The sequence below is a fragment of the Rhea pennata genome, chromosome 5 (genome assembly GCF_028389875.1).
Source record: "Rhea pennata isolate bPtePen1 chromosome 5, bPtePen1.pri, whole genome shotgun sequence".
Taxonomy (NCBI): domain Eukaryota; kingdom Metazoa; phylum Chordata; class Aves; order Rheiformes; family Rheidae; genus Rhea; species Rhea pennata.
In genome coordinates this window covers 31958423-31983097 of record NC_084667.1, presented here as the reverse complement: position 1 = coordinate 31983097, position 24675 = coordinate 31958423, and the positions used below count along the sequence as shown (strand labels likewise).

The 24675-nt window shown below is 37.1% G+C and overlaps 1 protein-coding gene and 1 long non-coding RNA gene across 3 annotated transcripts in view; one reads left to right on the top strand and one right to left on the bottom strand.

Moving 5' to 3' along the window:
- LOC134141594 (uncharacterized) overlaps positions 1–24675 on the top strand; it is a 36596-nt gene that overhangs the window by 714 nt on the left and 11207 nt on the right. For both annotated transcript variants that reach the window (XR_009958661.1, XR_009958662.1), the window contains exon 2: positions 10140–10236. This is a non-coding gene — a long non-coding RNA (uncharacterized LOC134141594). The remainder of the gene's footprint in view (positions 1–10139; positions 10237–24675) is intronic.
- On the bottom strand, positions 4379–5537 carry PTH (parathyroid hormone). The gene is made up of 2 exons (XM_062578029.1): positions 5452–5537; positions 4379–4652 (listed from the first exon to the last, which is right to left on the bottom strand). The coding sequence occupies exons 1-2, from the start codon at positions 5535–5537 to the stop codon at positions 4379–4381; spliced, it is 360 nt and encodes a 119-aa protein (XP_062434013.1).

Genomic DNA, 24675 nt, shown 5'->3' with positions numbered 1-24675 from the left:
CTTTTCTAAAGGTATTCTCTGTATCATCATTATTAAATATAGGCAGAGCTTGACTTTCAGGTCCGTAGAACTCTAGACAGTATATACATTAAAGCAAATTGGAAATAGTGGAGAGTTTGGGAGGAGGAAGAGAAAGAGCAAATCTCTGCCTAAACATTTGAATATTGATCTATTCCCCTTTGTGTGTTGTGGGAAGCCAGTTCTGTTGCACAGTGGATATTCTGGGGCAGATTCACTGTGGAGATTAGCCATCTTCTGTGGGGATCTTTTATATCAGAACTTCAGAAAGTGCTTTTTTACACTACTGTTGGACCAGAACTCATAGGGAAAGCATGTAGGCAAGAGGAGACATGAATCTATTCACTGTCAATGAGTCTCTTCACCTCAAACAGGGTTCTAATTAAAAATCAATGCAGAAAATACATAAACAATATTGAAAACAGTAATATTATTGGTTGCACTTCTGAATTGAAGTGTTTAAATTGCACTAGCTTGGCTTTGGGAGTTCTTTTTCTGGAGGCTGAAACTATTTCTAGCTGATTGTTACTCTTGGAAATCTGAGAAAATAAGAGCATAAAGGGAAAAGAAAAGAAAAAAGAAGAGGGAAACATCTGAATACAAACAAATATAAATATCAGAGCCTCCTTTAGACACAGTCATGGACATCTTAACCATTGTATAAGCGATTACTTGTAATACCACTAGTAGAGTAATACAAGCAAAGTAATACTGATGATGGGGATGGGAACATTGCAGAAACATGAGTGACAATCCACGTTCGGGTATTGTCAGACTTGAAGATGCATTACTATCACTTATTTTGCAATGTTAGTATCAAACTGGAGGAGAAAATTGATAAAGTGGCTATGAAATTCCAGAGATTATAACTCTGTAACCTATGTCTGCTGTGCGGTTCTTACGTATTTACAGAGTATCTTCCTCATTTGGGGTCACTTACATATTAATCTAAAATTTCAATGAATGTTAATCTTTGGCCTCATCCAATGCATTAATAGATCTGACTGCTTCAGGCAGGGAATCTTAAATAGACCAAGTCATATGTAAGACAGAGGGCGAAGGGAAGAAAAGAGGGTAACGGAGCAAGGATTTGTCTCTTTACAATACTAAATGGCCTATGAAAGCCAGAAACTTTACTACAATATGCAGCAAAATGTGAATCCGTTGAAATAAATTTTCCTTTCTTTACCAATAGTCACAGTGGCAAATCATGCAGTTCTAGGAAATCCACCAGTAGAACAATGATGTGCCAACACAACCCCTACGAAAGCAGTGAATACGCTAACTAGACAAGGAGTCAAATGTTACATGCTGTTTAACTCTAATCTGAGCAATACTTAACAGCAGTATTTACAGCAGCCAACATCAAAAGCAATTAAGAAAACCAAATCAACAGTAATTAAATGACTAGCAGCAGATTTTACCTTCAGATCTTACAATTTATCTAGTTTAATTATTAGTTTTCTTGATTTTGACTTTCTTAATTTGCATGTTTTTTAAGCATGCTGCTTTTCTACTTCCCCTGAAGATGATACTAGCACTTGCTGTTTCAATGATGAGTCATGAATGAGAAACAGGATTATGTTTCTTTTTCAGACAATATTATAAAAGTAGGTGTTACCATAGGGATGCATCTTCACAGGATAGCTCTCTGAGGGCAAAAAGCCTGTCTCAGACCAGAAAACAAGAGTTTGTGCCTTTCAAGGACACATGCATGGAGACTGCAGTCTTCAGGGAGGGAGGCCTTCTAGAGACACTGCAGAAGCCCATGTTTGGAAGGCTGATCGTGTGCATGCAAAACAATGTGGACTTAATACCCTCTTAGGTTTTTCTAACCTTATCTCATTGTAACAGGAGACATAAGAAGTCTCTGATGGCAGTCATAGGCATGTCTGAGTCCATTGTGAAGTGCAAATTCAGTGTTTACATTGCTTACATCAAAGTACTCACCCTGACATAGACTTAAGGCAAATTCCAGTGCATCCTTGGGAGAAAAAACTTGAGTCTGAGACTGTTTAATGTGTTTTGAATGACAAAGGCTGGAGATGAGATTTTGGTTCATGCTAGCTGAAATTTCTGTATTCAGCCACATGCAAGCTCAATTCTTTGTCTCTGTTACACTGTCCTCTTTGAAAGATAGGTATACAGTACTGTTTACCTCTCCATATGGTTAATTCTTCCATGTATCTTTATCATACTTGTTATTTGTCTGCCACTGTGCTATCTTAGCCCTTCTGAAGATTCATACTGTATGCAGAAAAAGTGACAGTGGGTTTAGCCATGAATGAAACAATGCTGAGCGTAGTTTGTCTATGGCTATATTGCTAAGTTCATCATGTTCAGTGGTGCTTCATCTGTCTTTGATGCTCAAGCCCTTTTTCAGCAAAGGGTATCTTTCCAAGTGTACAGAAATTTAAAATACTTGTATAAATTTGTTTCGTCTACTGGATAGTTGAAGATTAGGAAGAACAAAAGGGAATTCTTTAGCTGACAGGGTTCTTTATTTAGATCGAGAAGAAAGAGATTATGAATATGGCACTTGAAGATTATATAGCTTCTGCAACTTTGTTGTTATTGTATGGGGACGTAAATGGATTTATGCTAGGTGATAGCCTTTGATTTTAACCACCAGTTTCATTCTGTGACAAAAGGAAAAGTAAGAACTGCATTCATTGTCATTTTACTACTTATTGCCATGTTATACTTACTAAGCCGTTTTATTTTGCCCAGGCTAAATTGTATTAGTGTAGTAACAAGTCCATCAGTTATTATGCTTTAAAATAATGTCCAAGAGCTTTGGTCCACTTTATTTAGTAATATGTAAGTGAGACATAGGTACAAAATGCAGTGTAATTCCTTTAAGTTAGCACAAACATCTGATAAAAGAATAAATAGAAAGTGCACTTTAAGGCCTCAATCCTACAAATAGACACATGACGTGGAATTCTTGCCTGCATGTGGGCACACAAGTGTGCACAGGCATATCATCTACTTGCAGCATCAGGGCCTTTACGTTAGTAAAAGTATAGCCAAGATTATGAACTAGTCCGCTATGATTATGAACTATGTCCACTAGTTACAAGTACCTTTCTAGACTCCAGCAGATTGCATTTATATTTGTAATTATTTATGGGGTTTTCACTAGGTTCCCGAAAGTGTGCTGAACATCACACAAATAAGAAGAAATCTGGAAACATGTGTATAGACACTTTGGCTTAGAACAGCAGTTTTCTAAGATTTGAGCTTTGTCAATGACCATTTTGGAGGAAACAGCCGTTAATCCTACTAAGAAAATGTCCTTATTATTCAGAAATGGTTGAGGGTGCTAAGCACGTATCTATATATATCATTCGAAACAGTTTTGTATTTACTGTTCTCTTTTTTTTCAATATTGTGGTTATCATAATGGATTTTTTTCTCCATACTTACATCCAGTTCTTTTTGAATCCTGTTTAGAGTTTTTGTGTGTTGTAGCTTATGGTTCCTCTTCATTGTGTTATTTTCTACAGGTCAATGGTTCTCATCCCAGAGACTTGACAAGTTAAAATTTGTTTTAAAAGTCTCATGACAATTTAAATAAGAAAATGAGGAACTTTATTTATAAGAGAACTATTTCTGCAATTAATTGTAGATTGTTACATTTCAGAAGAGGGAAAGGTAATCAAACCTTCCCTTCATTTCAGTATTTTGCTTAATTTCATTCTTATATTTCTTGCAGAACTTATTTTAATTCTATCCCATTCAACTTTAATCTTAAGCTTTGCCTTCCTACTTTAATTTCTTATGTTTGCTCTTGTTTATCTTAAATTGATATCTTGCAGTTTTTCCTACGTAATTGAAGCTCACATAATTTTTGGCCTTCTTCCTAAAATAAATGTGAATCTAGATTCACATGTTTTCTTTAGTACAAAGTTATACAGTTTGACAATAGGCAAAATTATGCCCTATTCCGGGGACAAGTTCTGCTGCATTTATTCATTTTTCATTATCAGGTTAAGTAGACAGAGAGATTACATACAAGTATTCTCTGTATAAGAGTAATAGAACTGATCTTAAATGCTTTTTCAACCCTCTTTTTTTAATTTTATGTTTGAAATTGAAATTTATAAGATGCAAAAGCCATTTGAAAGATACCCAGATAGAAAGACTGCTAAAAGAAATTAGCAGTGAGGGTCATGGGTGGGCTGCAATTACCTTTTATTATTTGGTTGTGAAATACCTAACTCGATGGGGCTATAAACTTGAATGGAGCCTTTAATCCTTATTGTAATTTGAATAAATAATAATAAAATGCCCTACTTGATCAGTGATCTACAGACACACGCTTACTTGGACAGACAAAATGCTCTGGCTCTTTTCATTATGGTTTTGTTTTGATGAGTACATCCATGTAAGCTTTATCCAGATCGATGGATTTCTTCTGCATTGTTGCCCGCAAATGCTCAGGGAGCAATCTCCGACTCCTAATCTCCCCCAAGACAATATCATCCTTGTTTCGAGGCCTCTGGGTCCTATCATCGTCGAGGGCACTGTGCACGTCCTGCAATTTCATCTGCAGCCAGTCCTGTCTCTCCACAGCATGCCGATGTTCTCCAAGATTATGCATTAATTGCATCTCACTCACTGATCTTTTCCTGTACAAAAGGAAGGAAAAGATAGAGGCTCATCATGGCCCTCCTTGAATTCTTAAACTTCACACAAAAGCCATTTTTGGGAACTTTTGGATGGTACTGCAGTACGGAGCTGTAGAACATATCTTTCTAATTTATAAGGGCTAGCATGACATCTGGAGAGGAGAAGGAAGGTGGATGATGATATATTAAAGGTAATGGATTTATTAGTGAGAAGGAAGCAAAAAAATGTGAAGTAATTCTGTTATGCAACAATGTTTGGCTACAGTAAGTTTATCACTTATTTTTGCTGTTGTAGTTGAGCTCAGGGCTTACATGATAATAGATAACTGATTAATAAAATGATAGCACTTACTCAAAGGCAGTTTTCTGTGAACACTATGGCTTAGGAAGCACGATTTCCTGTGGATTTGTCTCTCAAGGCTAACTGATATTAGTGTATAAACAAGTGTGAGTCTCAGCTAAAGATTCTCCCAAAACTAGGGCTCCTGTGTAGACCACCAAGTGTCCAGTAAGGGATACAACTTGTACAGCTAGGGACATGCTTATGTGATTTTTCTTCCTGTACTCAGCTGCTTATTTTTCAAAAAATGCATAAGAACTAAGTGTATTTGAGATCTCTACAGTTATGCATAAAGACAGAATTGGGCCAGTTTGGCTTAAAGTGGCCAAAGGGTTCAAAAGTGGGGACAGAAGGACTCACAAACACATAAAATTCTATGCAGACAGACAAATTGACCATTTTCTCACCAACAGCTAAAATCATCCTTCAAACTTCAGCAGGGTATAATAATGTACTTACATCATTGGTCGTCCATCGCACTTCGTAAAAAAACAAATGGCGTAAAAAATTATTGCAGTCTTGGCCAGATTTTGTATAGAAGTCATTTTGCCTATAAATATAGAAATGAATAGATATGTGAATGTGTATTTCAAATAATTTCTGTTTAAATAACTTAAAAGAAATTTAGTTTATAAAAAAAGTTAAAGACATCAGAAAAGTGTTATTGAAAAGTATTTTTCTCGTGGAATGTGTTAGAGCAAGGAAAATTTAGACAGGGAATAATTAGACTTTATTTCTAATGTTAATTTTGTGAACAACTTACTGTAATTTCTTAGGCAATTCTTAAGAACTTCTGTCAACCTCAGTTGTCCTGCATCATCAGCATATCTCTACACATCACTGAGATACTTGGGTGCAAAACACCGTGTCCTTGCAATAAAATTATTAGCATTTAGAAATCATTTATACTTGATACTCTCCAAGTATGTTAAAATACTTGTATATAACTATGCAGATGATTTTTTTTTTCTTTTATCTACTTCTGGTGTGTCACTGAGTTCCATATTCTCTAGTATGAACAACTGGACACTGTTCTTCACAATTCTTGCATGGTGGCATAACTCTACTGAGTCATGTTATTCCCCACTGAATTGCATAAGAGAAATCAGAATTGAGCCTCCCATTTTTTGGTATTAATACTGCATTGCCAGTATTAATTCTACTCTGCTCAGTGTATCATCAGCCAAACTGTCACTTGGGATATACCTGGAGAATACTTAGTACTGATGATGCTGCAACAGGCAGAAATAAAACAGCCCAAATTTCAGTTTGCAATTGGATTTTCAGTATTGACAGCCAGAAAAGACATCTTTTTGTTATAACTTATACAATTTGTAACAGAATAATGGAGACATAATAAATACAGAACTCCATAGTGCTATTTTTTTTTCAGTATTTTATACAGGACAAAAAGCATAATACCTTACATGAGAATATAGTTATGCTCCTAGCAGTCCATGTAACTCAATATTATGAATTGAAGAGTTGAATTCACTTAAGGTATTTCTAATTCACTTTCTCAGACTTTTTCATTTCACAAATCTGGTTCAGATAATAGAATAATTTAATCTTACTTATATTCCTTTTTTAGATAGTCAGAAAAGAAGCTAAAGTAAAAGCTGAGTAATGAATCAATGATTAAATCAATCTTCTAGAAAACTTGGAAATAAAAAAGTATACTTACCAGATACGATCTTAAACAGATTTCTGGTCTGAGTATGTCAGCAGCTGACTGTCCCTTGATGTCAAGTATATTTAAAGACTACTGAATTGGTCTAGTGGACCCCTTAAATGTAACTTTAAAATAGAGCTTCTAAGTAACTTAGAAGCCCTTTTATTGTCTCAGTTGATGTCACTCTTGACACACACCCTCCTGACCCTCATGTACCCACCCTCAGATGCTTTTGTTAATTGGGCATTTACAGAGAAAAGAAAGGTCTCAGCAAAAAGAAGGTACTCTGGATAACTGTGAACAAGTTGAACTTTTAAATTCAGATTCCCTATTATGCATAGCTTTGTGCACAGGCTAGCATGATCTCTGAAGCTATAGTAAAGATTTGCAAAGAAAGCTTTGTCATGTTAAATGCAGACAGGTAGAATTTAAGATTATGCAGTGGGGTTAGTGATCTATAAATATAAGCTTAAAACAAAATACTGAAAGGCTAATAATTTGTAATAGTTGTGGGAAGTGAAAGTAGTCATTTGAGATCAGATATTAGGTTTCTTTGAGAAAGAATATACTGAGGAAGGGCAGACACCCCAGTATCTGCCCTTCTAAATGATAGAGGATCATTTCCAAGGTGTTTTTAATGAATAGCTGGTGATACTAAAAAAGTTTTTAAAATATAGAGCTAGACTCTCACTATTCTGTCATATATGCCTGTGAATATCCCTGAATTGCTCAGACAAGCCAGATATAAGAGAGGCATTTGAAGAGGCTGTGATATAAATTAGTGCTTTATTAATTTTGGAAAAGAAATATAGAACTCTTTACCTACATTCTAAGAAATTAAACATGTGTGTAAATCAGCAATACTTCCTCTATGTATGAAGAAAGAGTATTTTTGGCTGCCAGATACTTTTCCTATATGTTTCTTCTGGGTTCCAGCATGTTTCTCCAGAAAAAAAAGAAGAAGAAAAAAAAAAAGTTTACATCTGCACACTTTAGTACACTATTGGAAGCTATCATTGCTTTACCAGAAACATTGTTTAGATAATGTTGTATTGTAATATTTCACAAAGAGATAGAAGATACTTTTTATAATACTCATTTACCCAGGCAGTATTCTCATGGGGAAAGGAAAGACTATTATAACCAGAGGCTCCATAAAGCTCTAAAAAGAGCTCATGATTCTCTCAGTAAACAGTAAACTAAGAAGTAAAGAAACTACTCATTTAAATGATTGCAAGAAAACAGGATAGAGATGGTTTCCTGTGTGATATGTCACAGGACATATGTCAGTTGTCAATGTGCTTCCACCTACACACAGAGAAAACGTACAGAGGTTTATGGGATTTTGCTAGAAGTTTTATATCTGATCTGGCTGCTAGCAGTACTAACCTAAAGACTTTGGTAAATAAAATGTATGGTGTACACCCGAATGCCAGGAAAGGATTTGAAAAATCGCTACACAATGGGTAAAGAAAGGCACCATTTTTTAGATTCAACAATAATAAACATACACAAAATCTTCAAAGCAAGGCCTCAAGGAAGTGCTCTAGCAAAGGCTGGGCAGCCATTTGGAACCTCTAGCATATAACAGCAAAACCTTAACTAAAGGCTAAGCATTATAAACTCTAGTGTCTATATAAAAATATGTTTTCATATAAACTGAGAGCAACTGATAGCAAAAAGTGGCAATAAGCCTCTAGCAGTGGATGCAAAATGAGTATTAGCAGATCTGGGTTGCAGAGGTTAATTTCTTAGTAGTAGTTGCATCCCTTGCAACTCATATGTAAATCCTGAGGAGAGACCCCGTTCCAGGGCTTTGAATAAAACTGAGATAGAGAAAACCCAAGAGTATGATTTTGTAATTCTAAATACTCTGCTAGCTTCATACAAATATAGTCTGTTACAGTAGCTGCCCTTAAAAAAGATGTAATTTTAGCTAGCTTGTTTGCTGCCTCCCCAGTCTTTATGCTCCTGTTGAAAGAGGATTTCTTATTCAATATCATATTTATTCAAAGATACTAAAGTAGTTACTCTTTAAATGTCAAACAAAGATTACTAAACTTGATATGTGAAAGATGTTTTTGTGTGTGGAAGAATATGGAAGACAAATTAGAACTGTGCGGAAGACAAATTAGAACTGTGCTATTTGCTTCAGATGAGAAAATATACAGAAAATAGTAAAAATATGAAATATATACCCCAATGTTTTTCAGTAAAAAGGGCCTATGATAGTAAGTACAAAAACCTTAAATTACAGTTCCAAATTGGCATAATTTATTTGTATATGCAGAAAATTTGTTTTGGTTTATTACACCTGATATCTAGAAGTGTTATTATTTGAAAATACAGCTGCTGATACCTTATCCTGTATGTGTCGTCTGTATTTGCTGAACATGGTGTATCAAGTGTGGGAATGACAGATAATGAACAAAATGAATGCCATTCTTTTATGAAATACTGTAATTGTGAACATTTTTCTTTAAACACAATGTATCCACTGTCCAATGGTCAGTAGAAAGTAGTATTGAGCTTTTTCAGAAGATGCTTAAGAAAGATGGAGATTAATGTTCAGATTCAAAATTTTCTCTTTCTTAAGCATCCTTTTAACAAATTCAGATCCCTTTTGGGCAGTGCTTAATGGAACAGCAGAAAGCAGGAAACCAGTGCCAACCCTTGCTGAAATGCTGTTAGATAGGAGGAGGAGTCTCTCATGAAAATATCCTCTGCCAGTAAGGTGCCCACAGAAGAGAACAGATCTATAGGGGACAATTTTTGTTTCTCTGGGAACAGAAGGAAGAAAAACACAGTGGATTCTGAGTTTCTGAAATTCTGAAAACTGCAGGCGATGAATGAGCCAATGCAGTGGATATAACTGAATAGAACAGTCCAGAAACCACAAACCATTATATGTTCCAGGTATCTACCAGACAAAGGAGACTGATTCTGAGACTGATTGCAAACAATTGGTTTTTGTGTTGCATTATCAATACTGAATTTTCTTTTCCTTTGGAAGAGGGAGAGGTGGGTAACTTTTTATGAGATGTGGGTTGAAATATAATAATGCTTGGAAGACTCTGGTTCAAATTTGTGATTATTTCTTCAAGTGTGTTAGTCAACTCTCTCAGGCTAGAGAGAGTTCTCGTTAATCATCACCGAAAACCAAGGAATGCTGTACTTGAAGTGAGACAATATAGTGGTATACTCCCAATTGTATTATGATAATAGCTAATCTATGACATCAGGCACTGTAGCTGTAGACATCAAACAAGGAAATGGTACTTCTGAAGGAGAAGGGTGAAAATTGAAAATACTGGAATCCTTGTGTGGGAGAGAAGAGCTGACCACAGCCTTTTCCTCTGAAAAGCCTTTTCCTTGATCAGTTATAGAAATACTCTTCTCTGACCTTCCCTTATAGATTGAGTAGATGCTTTAACCAACTGTGCATGAAAAAATCTCTGTGCTGCTTTGTTTGCAGGAGGCATGCCACCTTGCTTTGAATTTGTGCCATTGAATGTAATCAGATTCCAGGGCTGAAAACAAGTTGGAAGCAATTAGACAGATTTTACAGCCAGGTAAGTGAATATAACAAAATATTCTGAAAATACTGAATTCTGTACAACCTCCTTCTTATATTCTCTCCATTTTGTCAGGAAAAATGACTGTACTGCATCTCTAAACTAAACACATCCTGAGATATATTACTGGATTATGGTTAGATGACAGAGTACTTTCTAGTATTATACCCTAAGTGACTAGAGTATAGTTTTCACAAATTGATTGCATAATCTGGTGTATTAATATTCCTGTAGAGATCTTAATCCTATAAATTTGAGTTAAGGTTTAAGTACTGAAGTCAGATTATTTCCATGTTATTTATAAAATCAGACTTCTGCCATTTTGCTTATTTCAGCCGGCAGTTCCAGATAGACTTCATTCTAACCAGAACTGTAGCTAGCACAGTATTAGTAGATTGTTGAGCAAGGGAACAAAGTAATTGGTGACACAGTGGATGACTGGTGAGGCAACCTTTCTAAATGTGTCCGAGGAATGTTTCTGCCTTGACACAATGAAGATCCAAAGTGACAGTCAGTAAACTCTTCAGATCTTCACTTGATTGACAAGATTTGTGGCTTTTCAAATACCACAGCAACATGTTTGGTAATTTATGTAAGTAATGTGGGATATCCTCAGGTGTTCATTGGGTTCCTGCAACTAGATGAAGCTTCGATCACATGCCAAGTTCCAATTAGATGGAAAACAACAAATGGCCTTATATGAAAATCAAAACATAGCACAACACAATTTCATTATGTGCCCGATCTGCTTGATACAATGTGTTTTTAGCAGCTACTGGTAAATGTGAGTTTGGAAATAATTGCTTACCAGTATATATTTCTTCAGTTACATCCTTCATCTGAGAATCACAATATTCATGAATCTCCTTGATTTCTTTGTGAGAAAAATAAATAGTGGTGTTGTCTGTTTATATGTTTCATGAACATTTAGGGAAAGACAAGTTAAATGCAAACATCACTGAGAAGATCAGAGAGAAAACAAAAGCTGTTTGATTCTAATCCCAATCACCTGTTTTTAAGTACACTTTCTTACATAGTTAGTTAAACTAGACGCTATAATGATAACTGTGATCTGGATTATTTCTAGAGTTTTCAGTGATTAAATGAATCACATATGGTGTCTGAATGGATGTCTGTTTTTTTCTTTTGTTCTTTTTCCTTGACTTTGATATATCCAAGTTAAAAGATAACAGAGATATCCCATTTATCATGGATTTTCTCTGATGACCTATCATGAACATGCCATGTTTTGATGATATGATCATGAATGTGTGATTGTTTGCTCTCTGCATGCCACCCTACACCTTGGCTGCATAGAGTTTCATATAGCATTACATGGCTGTTTTGAAGCCTAAATGGAGAGCCCTGCTTACCTCATCTCTCTCTCATGAGAAGAATCTAAAGCTTGATGAAACAGCCCAGAACAGCCTGGAGGAATGCTACAATGGCTGTTAAGGAAAGTCATGAAGATGAAGTACATCTTATTCTCTACAGAGACATTTTTCAGTGGTCAGCAACAACAATGTTATTTTGTATCAGAAAAAATAAGAAAAGCCTTGTTTATTTTCAACACATACATACTGACACATTTTTAAAGGACAGGTAGGTGTTAATGAATGGACTTGATGTGTAAATGTTCATAGAATTGCATATGAAAACCTAGATGTTACTTCAGATTTTAAAGTTCTGGTAAATCATTGTACAGTCAATAATTGCTCAGTGGAATATTAGCTCTCATGACACTGAAACTCTATATTGTCAATGTTTTGCTGAATATATTGTGATAATGAATAATACAGTACCTTACAAATGCATTTGTGACCTTTTTCAGTAAATAGCAGGCTGGTATAGTATTCAAAACCACTGTTGGATGAGCAGAATCTTGGGATTGATAGTAAATTGAAATAAATATGTATATATGTACACACACACACACACACACACACACACACACACACACACTCATATATAGGTCAGATTGTGTACTGGCCTGTTGCTTGCTCTAAATACTTTGTGCAGGCTTGAATTCCCTTTCAACGTGCAATATAGTGGTAGCTCTAATGAGGGCTCATGTTCTTATTTTGTCATCCTTGAAACTGACATGGAATCCCTGACCAGCCACCCAAGGAGACGAATTTTAGGCACACAAGTAATCTCCAGGAGAAATGCCTGTAACGCTGGGGGATAGGAGTGAGTCTAAAGTCTTTCCCCTTTTCATGGATTAAGTACCTCACTCAAGACTTCAGGATTCAGGAACTCTTTCCTGAGAATGTATCTGCACACAGAGGCACAGGCATGTACAACCTGTAAAATAAATTATTTTAAAAACAATTAATTAATCTACTAACAAAAATTTAAGTAGTTAAATATCAGTATTCATTTCATCCTAAAAGTGAGAGCTGGAGAGCAGTAGATACATATTGAATATCTGATTTGACCTAACAAAACTATAGTAAGAGTGAATGTGTTAATTTTACATAGAGTGGTCTTACAAGACTCAGGACCATACAGGATGGAATAAAGAAGGTCTGCATGTTTTATGCAGGCAACCACGTATTTTCTTGTTCTTTCTACTGAAAAGACATTTCAAGTTCATATTCCCATATTTTTTGCAGTCACTGCAGATGAGCAGATAATGTCCTAGTAAGCAATCTGGACCTTGATGAAATCTCATGGGAATGACAAGTTCAGATTACAAATGATGACATTTCAGACCTTTCCTTCAATTCTCTGAAGGTTCTAAAAAAGTTGAAGAGCATAGCAAGTTAGTTGAAAAACATGAAAAATAAATAGCTTGCACAAATCATTGTTTTGCTTGAATTACAGAAGAAAATGTTGTACTAGGTGCTGTGCAAACATGGAACAAGATGTAGAGCCTCCAATAATGGTGTTACTACGGACAAAAAATACATTTTATTTTATAGAGAGCTTTTCATTATTTGAGACATAATTACGGCAGATAAAATGGTTTAAGTTATACACAAAAGACCTTGCCCCAGAAACAAAATTAAATAAATGAAAACTTCTAGATACAAGACTTATTAAAGATTAAATCACTTAATAGTTTTATATATTCTCATTAGAACTTTCTTCAAAACCTCTTTTAATGTATTTGTATATTTAGTATAATAGATCCTATTTTCTGAAGGGATAGTATTTTTTCTGCCTTTTATCACACTTATTTGGTCCATCTTTTTCTCTGATTATTAATAGTTGTCAACATCAGATTCTCAAATTAATATTTCTTTTATAGAATTCAAAAAACATTTTAAGTACAGTTAATTTGCTTTTTATACTTCCATATTGAACAAGAATTTTCTCAAAACTCATTTTTCTTCTTAGATCTTCCGAAATGTCAATATTAGAGTGAAATTCTTGCAGTAATTCTCATAATATAATGCATCAACAAGTCTAGCACCTTCTATGCAACTTGAGCATCAGTCACTTTCTGTTCTGCTTTTTACTTCATTCTTTTCCGTGGTCTGATTTGATGGCGTGGCCTATGATAAAATGCACTTTATGGTAAGATGTGTGGGTCTCAATTAACAATTGTTTGTTTTTGTTTCTATGTTTCTCCCACAGTCTCTGTGTTGAACCAGTGAGATTCAAAAGAGGGAAAAAATATCTTTTGGCTCAATATATCATATTTTTTGCCTTTTCTGTTCTGGTCTTTCTGGTCTTTCAACAGAGGAGAGCATTATTACTAACTGTAGTGGTAATTTTTGTGAATCAGATTGTACTAGTCTAAAGTAATCTAACTCAGTATTTCTCTTTTAGATCTTGTAGCCTCTTTCTTGCTGACATCAATATTTCTCATCTCTCATAAAGGTATACAGACTATCTCATTTTTAGATTTTTATTGCTAAATTGTTTTGTTCTCGATTTAGTCTCTGCTGAAATCTGTTCCTAAGATGCTTTTCTCCCTCCATATAAAATGCAAACTCCTCATCTTAATTTTCTCAGCTTTTTGCTAAAGGCCTAGATATCCACTGTCATGCAGCACACATTGCCATTTTAACTAGGGCATTTTGGACTTGGATACTAACAAATCAAAATTAGCTTGCACAGTGCATGAATGACAATACAGAATGCTATGCAGTGAAGGACCTAATCATATATTTCTGCCCTCATTTTCTACAAACCTCTGTTTACATTGTGATCTCTCTATCTCATAGCATAGTCTAATGGAGGTAAGGACTAACCAATTCCCTCTTTGGCTCTTCATCACTTGCTGAATAGCCTGAGCAAGCCCCTTCATCTTTCCATGCTTCAGGGTCCTTATTAAAAGGGTTGTCCCTATAAAGTCCTATCCCTAACATGATGTCTTCTGTGCTGACCCCTGTGTTAGGAACAGGCTTTCCTCTATAAGCCAAAAAACTTTTGTTCTTTTCATTCTTTTGCTGTTTTATTACTGCTCATTAGCCATCTCTATTCCCTTGAATGTTTTTTAGTATTTAAGTAAAAATAACAATGAGTATATATAGACATATATATTAAATAACAGCAGAATACATAAGAAGCAGCCCAAACATGTATTTCCTACTGTATACCATTTCTTCCCTTTCTATAAGTTGTCTGATTCTTCATGGCTCCATGATTGTGAACTGTTCAGCTATAGACCACTCATGAATTCTTATGCACCTTTACCATGCTGTAGCAGTACCAGTGGACTTTCACAGTGATCCTACAAATGCATCTTTCTTAGAAAACAAACTGTGAGTCCGTGTAAAGGAAGGATTCTGACCCATCATCCTAGCAGTCCTGTGAAATTAAAGACAGAATAATAATATAGTCAATCACTGTATTAGTTCTCCCAAGATTAGTACCCTCTTTCCTCTCCCAGGCACTCGGAAACTCCTCTAAAATGAGTCTCCAGGTGCCTCTATCACACAAATGACCTGAAGAACAGTACAAAAGTGCAGTCAGAAGCTAATAGGAAATGGACATACTAATGTGCAAACAGATTCTGCAAGAGGCAACAGCAGCATCCTAGACCTCTAAAATCTCTTTGTATCTAGGAGCTTCATGAATGCTTTTGAGAGTATTATGTATATGTACTAAGGTGTACATAAGAGGTGGCTCGAGCTAACAGTTTATTTTTGTTCCATGCTAGCATCTGTGCTGTAACTGTAGGAACAGAGTCTATAAATAACCCAGCCCAGCTACCTTTTTCAGAACTTCAGGGATGGCTGATCCCCCAAACAGATGAATTATGTAACTTTTAGTTTTCTAAACGTACCCATTCACTCTGCAAACTAGGTCCTTTGCACACCACTTTAAAATGAGTGCATCCCTCTAGCTTACAGTTGTGCAGCTGACATAGTTGTACTCCATCAGAGGAGCAATGCAAATCTTCACAGAATCACAGAATTACAGAATGGTTGAGGTTGGAAGAGACCTCTGGAGATCATCTAGTCCAAACCCCCCTGCTCAAGCAAAGTCACCTAGAGCATGTTAGACAGGATCGTGTCCAGGTGGGTTTTGAATATCTCCAGAGAAGGAGACTCCACAGCATCTCTGGGCAACCTGTTCCAGTGCTCTGTCAGTCCCACAGTAAAATTCTTCTTTATATTCAGGTGCAACTTCCTGTGGTTCAATTTGTGCCCGTTGCCTCTTGTCCAGTCACTTGGCACTACTGAAAAGAGACCAGCCCCATCCTCTTGACACCCTCTGTTAAGGTATTTATAAACATGGATAAGTTCTCCTCTCAGTCTTCTTTTCTCCAGGCTGAAGAGGCCCAGCTCTTGCAGTCTTTTTTTTACAAGAGAGATGCTCCTGTCCTCTAACCATCTTTGTAACCCTACACTGGACTCTCTCCAGTAGCTCCTTGTCTCTCTTGTACTGGGGAGCCCAGATCTGGACACAGTACTTGAGATGAGGCCTCCCCAGGGCTGAGTAGATGGGCAGGATCACTTCCCTCGACCTGCTGGCAACAGTCTTCCTAATGCACCCCAGCATGCCATTGGCCTTCTTGGCCACAAGGGCACATTGCTGGCTCATGGTCAACCTATTGTCCACCAGGAGTCCCAGGTCCTTCTCCGCAGAGCAGCTTTCCAGAAGATCAGCCCCCAGCCTGTACTGGTGCGTGGGGTTATTCCTCCCTAGGTGCGGGACCCTGCACTTGCCTTTGTTGAACTTCATGAGGTTCCTCTCCGCCCAATTCTCCAGCCTGTCCAGGTCTCTCTGAATGGCAGCACAGCCCTCAGCTATATCAGCCACTCCTCCCAGTTTGGTATCGTTTAGCGAACCTGCTGAGAAGGAGCTTTGTCCCTTCATCCAGGTCAGTGATGAGTAAGTTGAACGTGACTGCACCCTGAGCAGTACTGACCCCTGGGGGACAATGCTAACTACAGGCCTCTAGCCAGACTCTGCAGCTCTGATGACAGCCCTCTGAGCTCTGCCTTTCAGCCAGTTCTCAGTCCACCTCACTATCCACTCGTCTAACCCACACTTTCTGAGCTTACCTAGGAGGATGTTATGGGAGACAGTGTCAAAAACCTTGCTGAAGTCAAGGTACACAACGTCCACTGCTCTCCCCTCATCTACCCAGCCAGTCATTCCATCCTAGGGGGCTATCAGATTGGTTAAGTATGATTTCCCCTTGGTGAATCCATGCTGACTACTCCTGATCACCTTCTTTTCCTCCACGTGCTTAGAGATGACATCCAGAATGAGCTGTTCCATCCCCTTTCCAGGGATGGAGGTGAAGCTGACCAGCCTATAGTTGCCTGGGATCTCTTTCTTGCCCTTTTTGAAGACAGTAGTGACATTGGCTTTCTTCCAGTCCTCAGGCACCTCTCTCTCTCCTGTTCTCCATGACCTTTCACAGCTGGTGGAAAGCAGCCTAGGAGTAATGTCCACTAGCTCCCTCAGCACTCGTGGGTGCATCCCATCCGGGCCTGTGGATTTGTGGGTGTCAAGTTTGCCTAGAAGGTCTCTAACCTCCTCAACCAAGAGAAATTCTTCATTTCTCCAGACTTTCTGCCTTGTTTCTTGTTTCCCTTGTTTCTGGGATTCCTGAGGGCTGACCTTAGCAGTAAAGACTGAAGCAAAGAGGGCATTCAGTAACTCTGCCTTCTCTGTATCCTTCATCACTGAGGCACCCACCCCATTCAGCACCAGGCCCACGTTCTCGCTAGTCTTCCTTTTGCTAGTGTATGTGAAGCAGCCCTTCTGGTTGTCCTTGACATCCCTTGCCAGACTGAATTCCAAATGGGCCTTTACCTTCCTTGTCACATCCCTACCTACTCCGACAGCATTCCTATATTCCTCCCAAGTGGCCTGTCCCTTTTTCCATATTCTGTGGACTTCCTTCTGTTTGAGTTTTGGCAGGAGCTCCTTATTCATCCATGCAGGTCTCCTGCCCCCTTTGCTGGACTTCTTACTCATAGGGATGCACTACTCTTGAGCTTGGAAGAAGGGATGCTTGAATATTAACTAGCCTACTACCCCCCCCTTTTCCTTATAGGGCCCTAAACTGTGGGATTCCTCCAAGTCCCCAGAGAGGCCAGAGTTTGCTCTGCTGAAGTCCAGGGTTGTGATCCTACTTATTATCCTGCTTCCTCTTCACAGCATCATGAACTCCACCATCTCCATCATCATTTCAGTGTATGAGGGTTTAGAATTTGGCTGCAGATGTTTGTTAAAATGAATGTAAGAAAAGGAGTAGATTTCAAATATCAGACGTTAATGAAGATTCTAAAGTTAAATTTGGTAGGGGCAAAAAGGCGTACTTTTGTATGCACCAGGTAGGTTGCACATGGCTGAATTACATGAGAGGAGAAAATATTCAGTCTGAATCATGCACATTTGTAATTCTGTCCTTGACTTAAGATTACAACAGAAGCTGGAGAAGTGTTTCTTCCTCTGGAAAACAATGGTATTTAAGAAACACTTAATACTAAAGGGAAGATCTCAATATGGAGTTCTGAAATTTGTTTTTAAAGGAGCAGCTGCATACAAATCTGCAGACCTTATGTATAGTAAGTGGAATATCATAAAATGAGCAGTAAGACAAACTACCTAACATACCTTCCTTGGATCAAATGCTCTCTAAAACTCTACTACGATCCTTTTACTGTGAACTTATATACCGGGAATATTTGCATACAATATGCGAGAATACCACAGGAGTTCTGAATGCACACAATTATATGTCAAATTATTGTTTTATCAAGCTGAGCAGTAACATACTTCACTGCCACAGTGTCTAAGTAGCCTAGCAGTGTGAAGAAAGGATACCAGATTGGAATGGGCAGATCTGAATACACACATGCTCAATACAACTTCATCACATTAGGAATGTACTTAGAGGAATCATATCCTTCCAGGAAAGTGTGCTGTACAGCTCTGTTATCATTAATGTCAGAACAGGTCTCTTGCTTGTTTTCCAGAAGTACAAAAAAAGTTAATTCTCATACCATCTTTGAGGAAGAATTACACTATCCATTTTACAGATAGGTGAATAGAAGTATGAAAAATTATGTCTAAAAATCACAGAACTGAAACCTTCCTATAACAATAGGAAATATCAATGCAAGGCCCTTGCATCGCTGAATGTAAGTGGAGATACATGCCCGTAAAAACAGTCCACACTATATAATGATCTGATTGCAAGGTCCAAAGGCAGAGCTGCGATTTGGAATGTGGGGTCCTGCTCTCCAGCCAGCAGTGCAGAGTGCGGGGCTGCAGCTCTATTGCTGGCCTATTATGTAACAGCTACACGCTCTCTTCTCCCTGAGTGATCTAACTCCTCAAAGAAGCACATATTTCCAACTTGACTGGGGCTGCAATCTCTTTTTGTTTCCCCAGTGCTGAGATTCACAGAGATATTACACAAAATGTACAGACTGTTTTTTAAGTTTCTCAAGCTCAGTATTACTAGATTTTCACTCTACTGATGTGTCATATTTTGAGCTTTCCAGACATACTAATTTTCTTTCCATCAATCTTCCCTATTTTATCCATCTTCTGTTGTGGTTCTCTCTTGGGTTTTTATTCCTAATTTAAAATCAGTCATATGAGCAGTAAGGCAAACTACGTAACATATTTCTGAAGAAATATGAATACATATTTTTGTGCTTAATTTATAGCTCTATTCTCTGGAAGCATGAAGTAAAATCTCTTTGCAAAAATATAAACACTGAATTGAATGACTGTCATTCTTTGAATTTCTGGAAAGGCTTGCACTGACAGCTGTTATTGCTGGTGCCAGTCCCACCTCCATGTAATAAAACACTTCTCTGTATTATCTCACTGCATAAGTATGGTAAATACTTCATTACAGGCATTTATTTGCATCCTAGTCCATCTGTGACAATGAAACACAGGTGCAAACAAGTCACAGCTTCTCTGGCTGCATTGTAAATAGCATTAGTCTAAGTGATCATATCACACATCAATAGTTCTCATCACCAAATATCTTACATTTGTCATTTCTGAGTACAGACTTCAAACAATGAGGGGGTTTTTCAGATTTCTCCACGTTCTGAAGAGGTTACTGTCCGTGTAACATTTTTAACAAAAGAAGAAGCAGCTTTTAATTATCTCCTATTTCCTAGAATCATTCACACTGGAAGAGACTCCAGAGGCCATCTAGTCCAACCTCAACAGTAAATTCAGACCAGACTGATCAGAGCTTTATCCAGTCAGGTCTTGAAAATCTCCAAGGATGGAGAATCCGTAAGATCTCTGAGCAACCTGTTTCTGTGTTTAGTTATCCTTACAGTGAGAATTTTTTCTTCCTTATACTGAGTTAGAATCTCCCGTTTCATTTTGTAGCTATTGCCTCTCATTCATTTGCAGTTCACCTCTGTAAAAAGTTTGTCTCTGTCTTCTTGGCAACCTCCTCATAGGTACATAAAAGCTTGTGTTACATCACCCCTAAGCTTTTTCCAGGTTGGACAAGCCTACTTCCTTCAGCTTTTCCTCTTAAGACAAGTGTTCCAGTCCCCTGACCATTGTGGTGGGCCTCTGCTGGACTTGCTCAACTTGATTATCTTTCATGTACTGAGAGACCAAAACTGGACACAGTATTCCAAATGAAATCTAGTGAGTGCTGAGTAATAGGGGATAAACACTTCTCTCAATCTACTGACTGTGCTGCTATTGATACAGCCCAGTATGCTGTTAGTCTCGTTGCTGCCAGGGCACACTGCTGAATCATGTTTAGCTCACTGTCCCCTAGGACCGCAAGGTCCTTTTCAGCTGAGCTGCTCTCCAACCAGTCTGCAGGCTTTACTGTTGCGAGGAAAACTAACTCCAAATCCTTCTGAATGGCAACCCTGCCTTTGAGCTTTTGACTGCACCCCTCAAGTTGGTATCACCCTCACGTTTGCAGAAGGCATATTCTATCTCATCATCCCTGTTACTGATAAGATTTTGAAACAGGATAGGTCCCAGAGTAGACCCCTGAGAAACTCCACTGGCAGTCAGCCTCCAGATGTAGTACAAAGCATTAGCCACTGTACTTTGATAATGTAACCAGTTTTTCATCCATCTAGTTGTCCATCTATCTAGACTGTAGTGTCTCAACTTGGTTACAGGAATGCTGTGAGGGATTGTGTCGAAAGCCTTGCTAGAGTCAAAGCAACCAATATACCCAGCTTTCTGCTTATCCCACAGGTCTAGTCACTTCATTATAGAAGGCAATCAGGTTAGTGAGTGCCATGCTGGCTATTCCAATTTACTTTTTTCTCCTTATGTGCCCAGAAATGACTTTCAAGAGGACTTGCCCTGTGATTACGTAGGGACCAAAGTGAGGCTGAAAGACTCATTGAAAGACCTAGACTGAGAGAGTAATATAGCAGTTTCATATGCAAAATAAAAAACAAGGAAAAAAGAGAACTTTGTACCATTTATTAAATGGTACAAAGAGAGGTTTACCAAAAATAACGATATTTTAGCTCGACAAAAGAAACTGAACTAGACATTTCAAATGTCATTAAAAAGAAAGTGGTATAATAATTAGAGAAAGAAACTAAGTAAGGTGATTAAGGGATCTTCGATATTTAGTTTTGTTTACAATGCGCAAAATATTCAATAGAAATAGCCTTTGTTCTTGAGGACAGTGAACGAATTGTGTCAATCTTTAAAAAATGCGCATATGATGATATGGTGTTTTACAAAATAATAAGTATGTTGATTGCCCAAATAGTTAAAATGGAAGAACAAAAATTGCAATATGAAGGATAAAGATCCCATCTTACATATCTCTCCAAATTTTTAGAATATACTAATAAAGCCATAAATAAAGTAGATAAAGAAGAGGATACAGCAGATAAAGATAAAGAATGAGTTTGACCTGGTTGAGTAATTCCTATGATCATAAGAATGTCTCATGTCATCACCTGAGTATAAGTTTCCCATAGGTGTTTTGTCCCCTCACTTTCACTATTTAAATCAGGAAAAAGAATGTGAAAGGAAAGAACACTGGAGCATTTAAACTTCTTTGAATCAATATTTTGTGTTTTACCTCTTTGGGGATCTTTATTATACAATACATGATCTGCAAGTTGGCTTTGTCAATTTTTGTAGAAAATTAAAGCCTCCTAAAGTATTTCAGCAGGCAGTGGCGAAACATTCAAATGGAAAAGCTTTTGCAAATCTGATGCATTTGCAGCATTTCTATAATAAGTACTCCAGTATAATTAAAACTATGCCATTAGTCATGAGTATTTGTAATCAAAGGTAGATCTGCTGAGATGGATGTATCACAAAGGACATACTTTGCCTAGCATGCATTTTCCTTGGCTTCTGTTATCATTCTATCTCTACAGCCAATTGATTTCTTCAAATATCTTTCTTAGAACTAGGAAAACAAATCAAAAGTACAAAGTAATATGTGGGAGGAGGGGTCATCTGAACTTATCATACTGTCTAAATCACACATATCACAAGCTGAAAAAGCACTTCATAATGCTTTTCTGTTCACTCAGTGTATGTACACAGTGTATGCGCACAGAGGGTAGTAAATTTGGTACTGTAATACCTATATTTTTTTCTGACATAGAAGATCTCTGACAACATTTTCTGAAGTTCTGTGGCACAGACTTCCATCAGTATAAATTAAATGGACCAAATCCTCTTAAGTGGCCATTGAAACGATACCATGAGGATATTTCTTTTTTCATTTGAACAATTTCATAAGCACAGAAGCTCATATAGGTTTCATTGGAGAGCACTGCTCTTACAGGCCTAAAGTTCTCACAGGGGCATCTGCCTTGATCAGTGTTCTGAAAAGGAGAATTTACCTACAGATCAAATTCCCTAGCTACCTGCTTTTCATTCTGAGAGGCAACATGCATTCATTAGCAGAGAGCTTTTACTGTTGTAAAGATAGGGAAGCACAGCATGAAATCCTGGTCTCAGTGAAGTCTACTTAGTATTAAATTCTGATGTATAATATCTGTTAATTGACATTTTCAGTGAAAAGAAAGCTTTTATTCAAAAACATACAAGTTAAATTTTATAGAAATTGGATAGAAATACCTCTGAAAATTGTGTCCCTACAGACTTAGTGAAATTTTAGGTAGGACATTGGTTTCTAAGAGACTCCTTCCAACTCCTAGCACGGGGATAAGCTCTGGAACTTAGTGTTTAACTTATGTTTGATCTGGAAATTTTCTCTTCTGTTGTGGCTATTTCCTTTGGTGACATCCACGGTCAAAGAAGAATGGATCCAAGTGACTCATGTACTATGAGCAAGATAGAGGTTAATTGCTGGGGAATTGAGAGAAAATGGTAATTATCTTTGGGATAAAATTGCTTTTCATCTTTGCAAGGATAATCTTCAATTCTTGCTTATATAAGAAAGCTGAGCAAGATCACCTTGATTGTGTGTTAGGGCCTAATTAGTATGCTATCAAAGGTGTGTTTTTTTCTGGTTTTTAGTACTAGAGTAGAGTTGACAGGTTTTAAAATACAGATATAAAGATATAAACAGAATAAAGAATAAAAGAATAAAGATATAAAGATAAGAAAAAATATTTTCCTCTATGTATTATTTTAAAGACATTTCTCTCTCATCTGCCAAAAAAAAAAATGCAGAGTGGACAGTTACATTCTGAAAGCCACCTAAGAAATCATCAAGGAATAGGCACTGCTGTGCATCTGACTGTGCGGTTACAAACACTGCCCTCACGTGGACAGAAGGGAAAGTTCTTTTTTATTTTAACTAAAATGCCTAATGTGTCTGTCAAGTTTCTCATCAAAAACAGCGAATTTATTTGTTCTTACTGCTGAGACAAAACGTATGGGATGCCTACTTCATATCGTTAATTGAGAAGTAAGTTCTTTGTGTATATGAGAAGGAAACAGATAACCAAAATTCCTCATCCTAAGGAAAAATATCTAAACAACTTACTATGCAAAAAATACAGTTTAAGTGTTGACAGATCACCTCTTACAGATTTAGAATGAATGCATTAGGATGTTATCACCATCCCTGCTCACTGCTTCTTCCAGGTAGATGTTTCTGCCACAAATGTTGTGCCACATTAATTAGGAATATGAGCATTTCTGATCAGCTGCATAACAAAGACTGTCGGTTTCTACCCAGCACAAACCTAAAGAAAGCCAGACCTACATAAACAAAGTTTGTAGATTTGAGTATAAATTTGGTATAAGTAACAAAATAGATATAGAAATAGTGTTTCACACAATACATATTGATGATAAGTACTATTTTGGAGATTAAGGTTACACTCCTACATCAGAATACTGGTAAGTGCTATGAGCAGTAGCATTGCTATGAGTAGTTATGAGTAGTATAAGCTTAATCTCCAAAATCATATATCCCCAAAGATCTGCTCATTACAAAAATAGGTTATAATAAGCTGTTCATAGTTCTCAACTATTACATGGTTTTCACTACCATGAAATAGAATTTTAAATAATTTTTAAAAATGTAATTAAGAAGCTTTTAAAAATGTTAATCTGCTTTTTAAGGACTTGGGGTCTATCATGAAATCCAACATATAAAAGTTGAGAACCATTGCTCTACTTTAAAACAATTCTTCCACTCTCTACTTAATTCCTTCAATATTTCCAAAAAATCCCACATGGAAACCAAACACCCTGAGAATTTCTTATTTTCCAACAAGAAGAATATTTGTCTTGTATATCTTTTATGTTGATTTCCCTGGAAAGATCTACATACATCCCCAAGGATACTGTTTGTTCCTTAGAATATCCATGGTTTAAGTTGTCTTCTGGTATCATTGGACCTAGAATTATCCTTGGAAAAAGATTCTTGTTGCAATCCCAGAAAAATCTCCTCACTCCTCCAGTCTTCAAAGCTAAGTTTGTCCTCTGCTAGACTTACAAGGAATGTGGATATCAGGGTGGACACATGGTAGAACTGCATTTTTTCACATTTTATCAAGTGACATTTATTCCTCACACTGTGCCGCTACTCCTGACAGTACAGGCACTCAC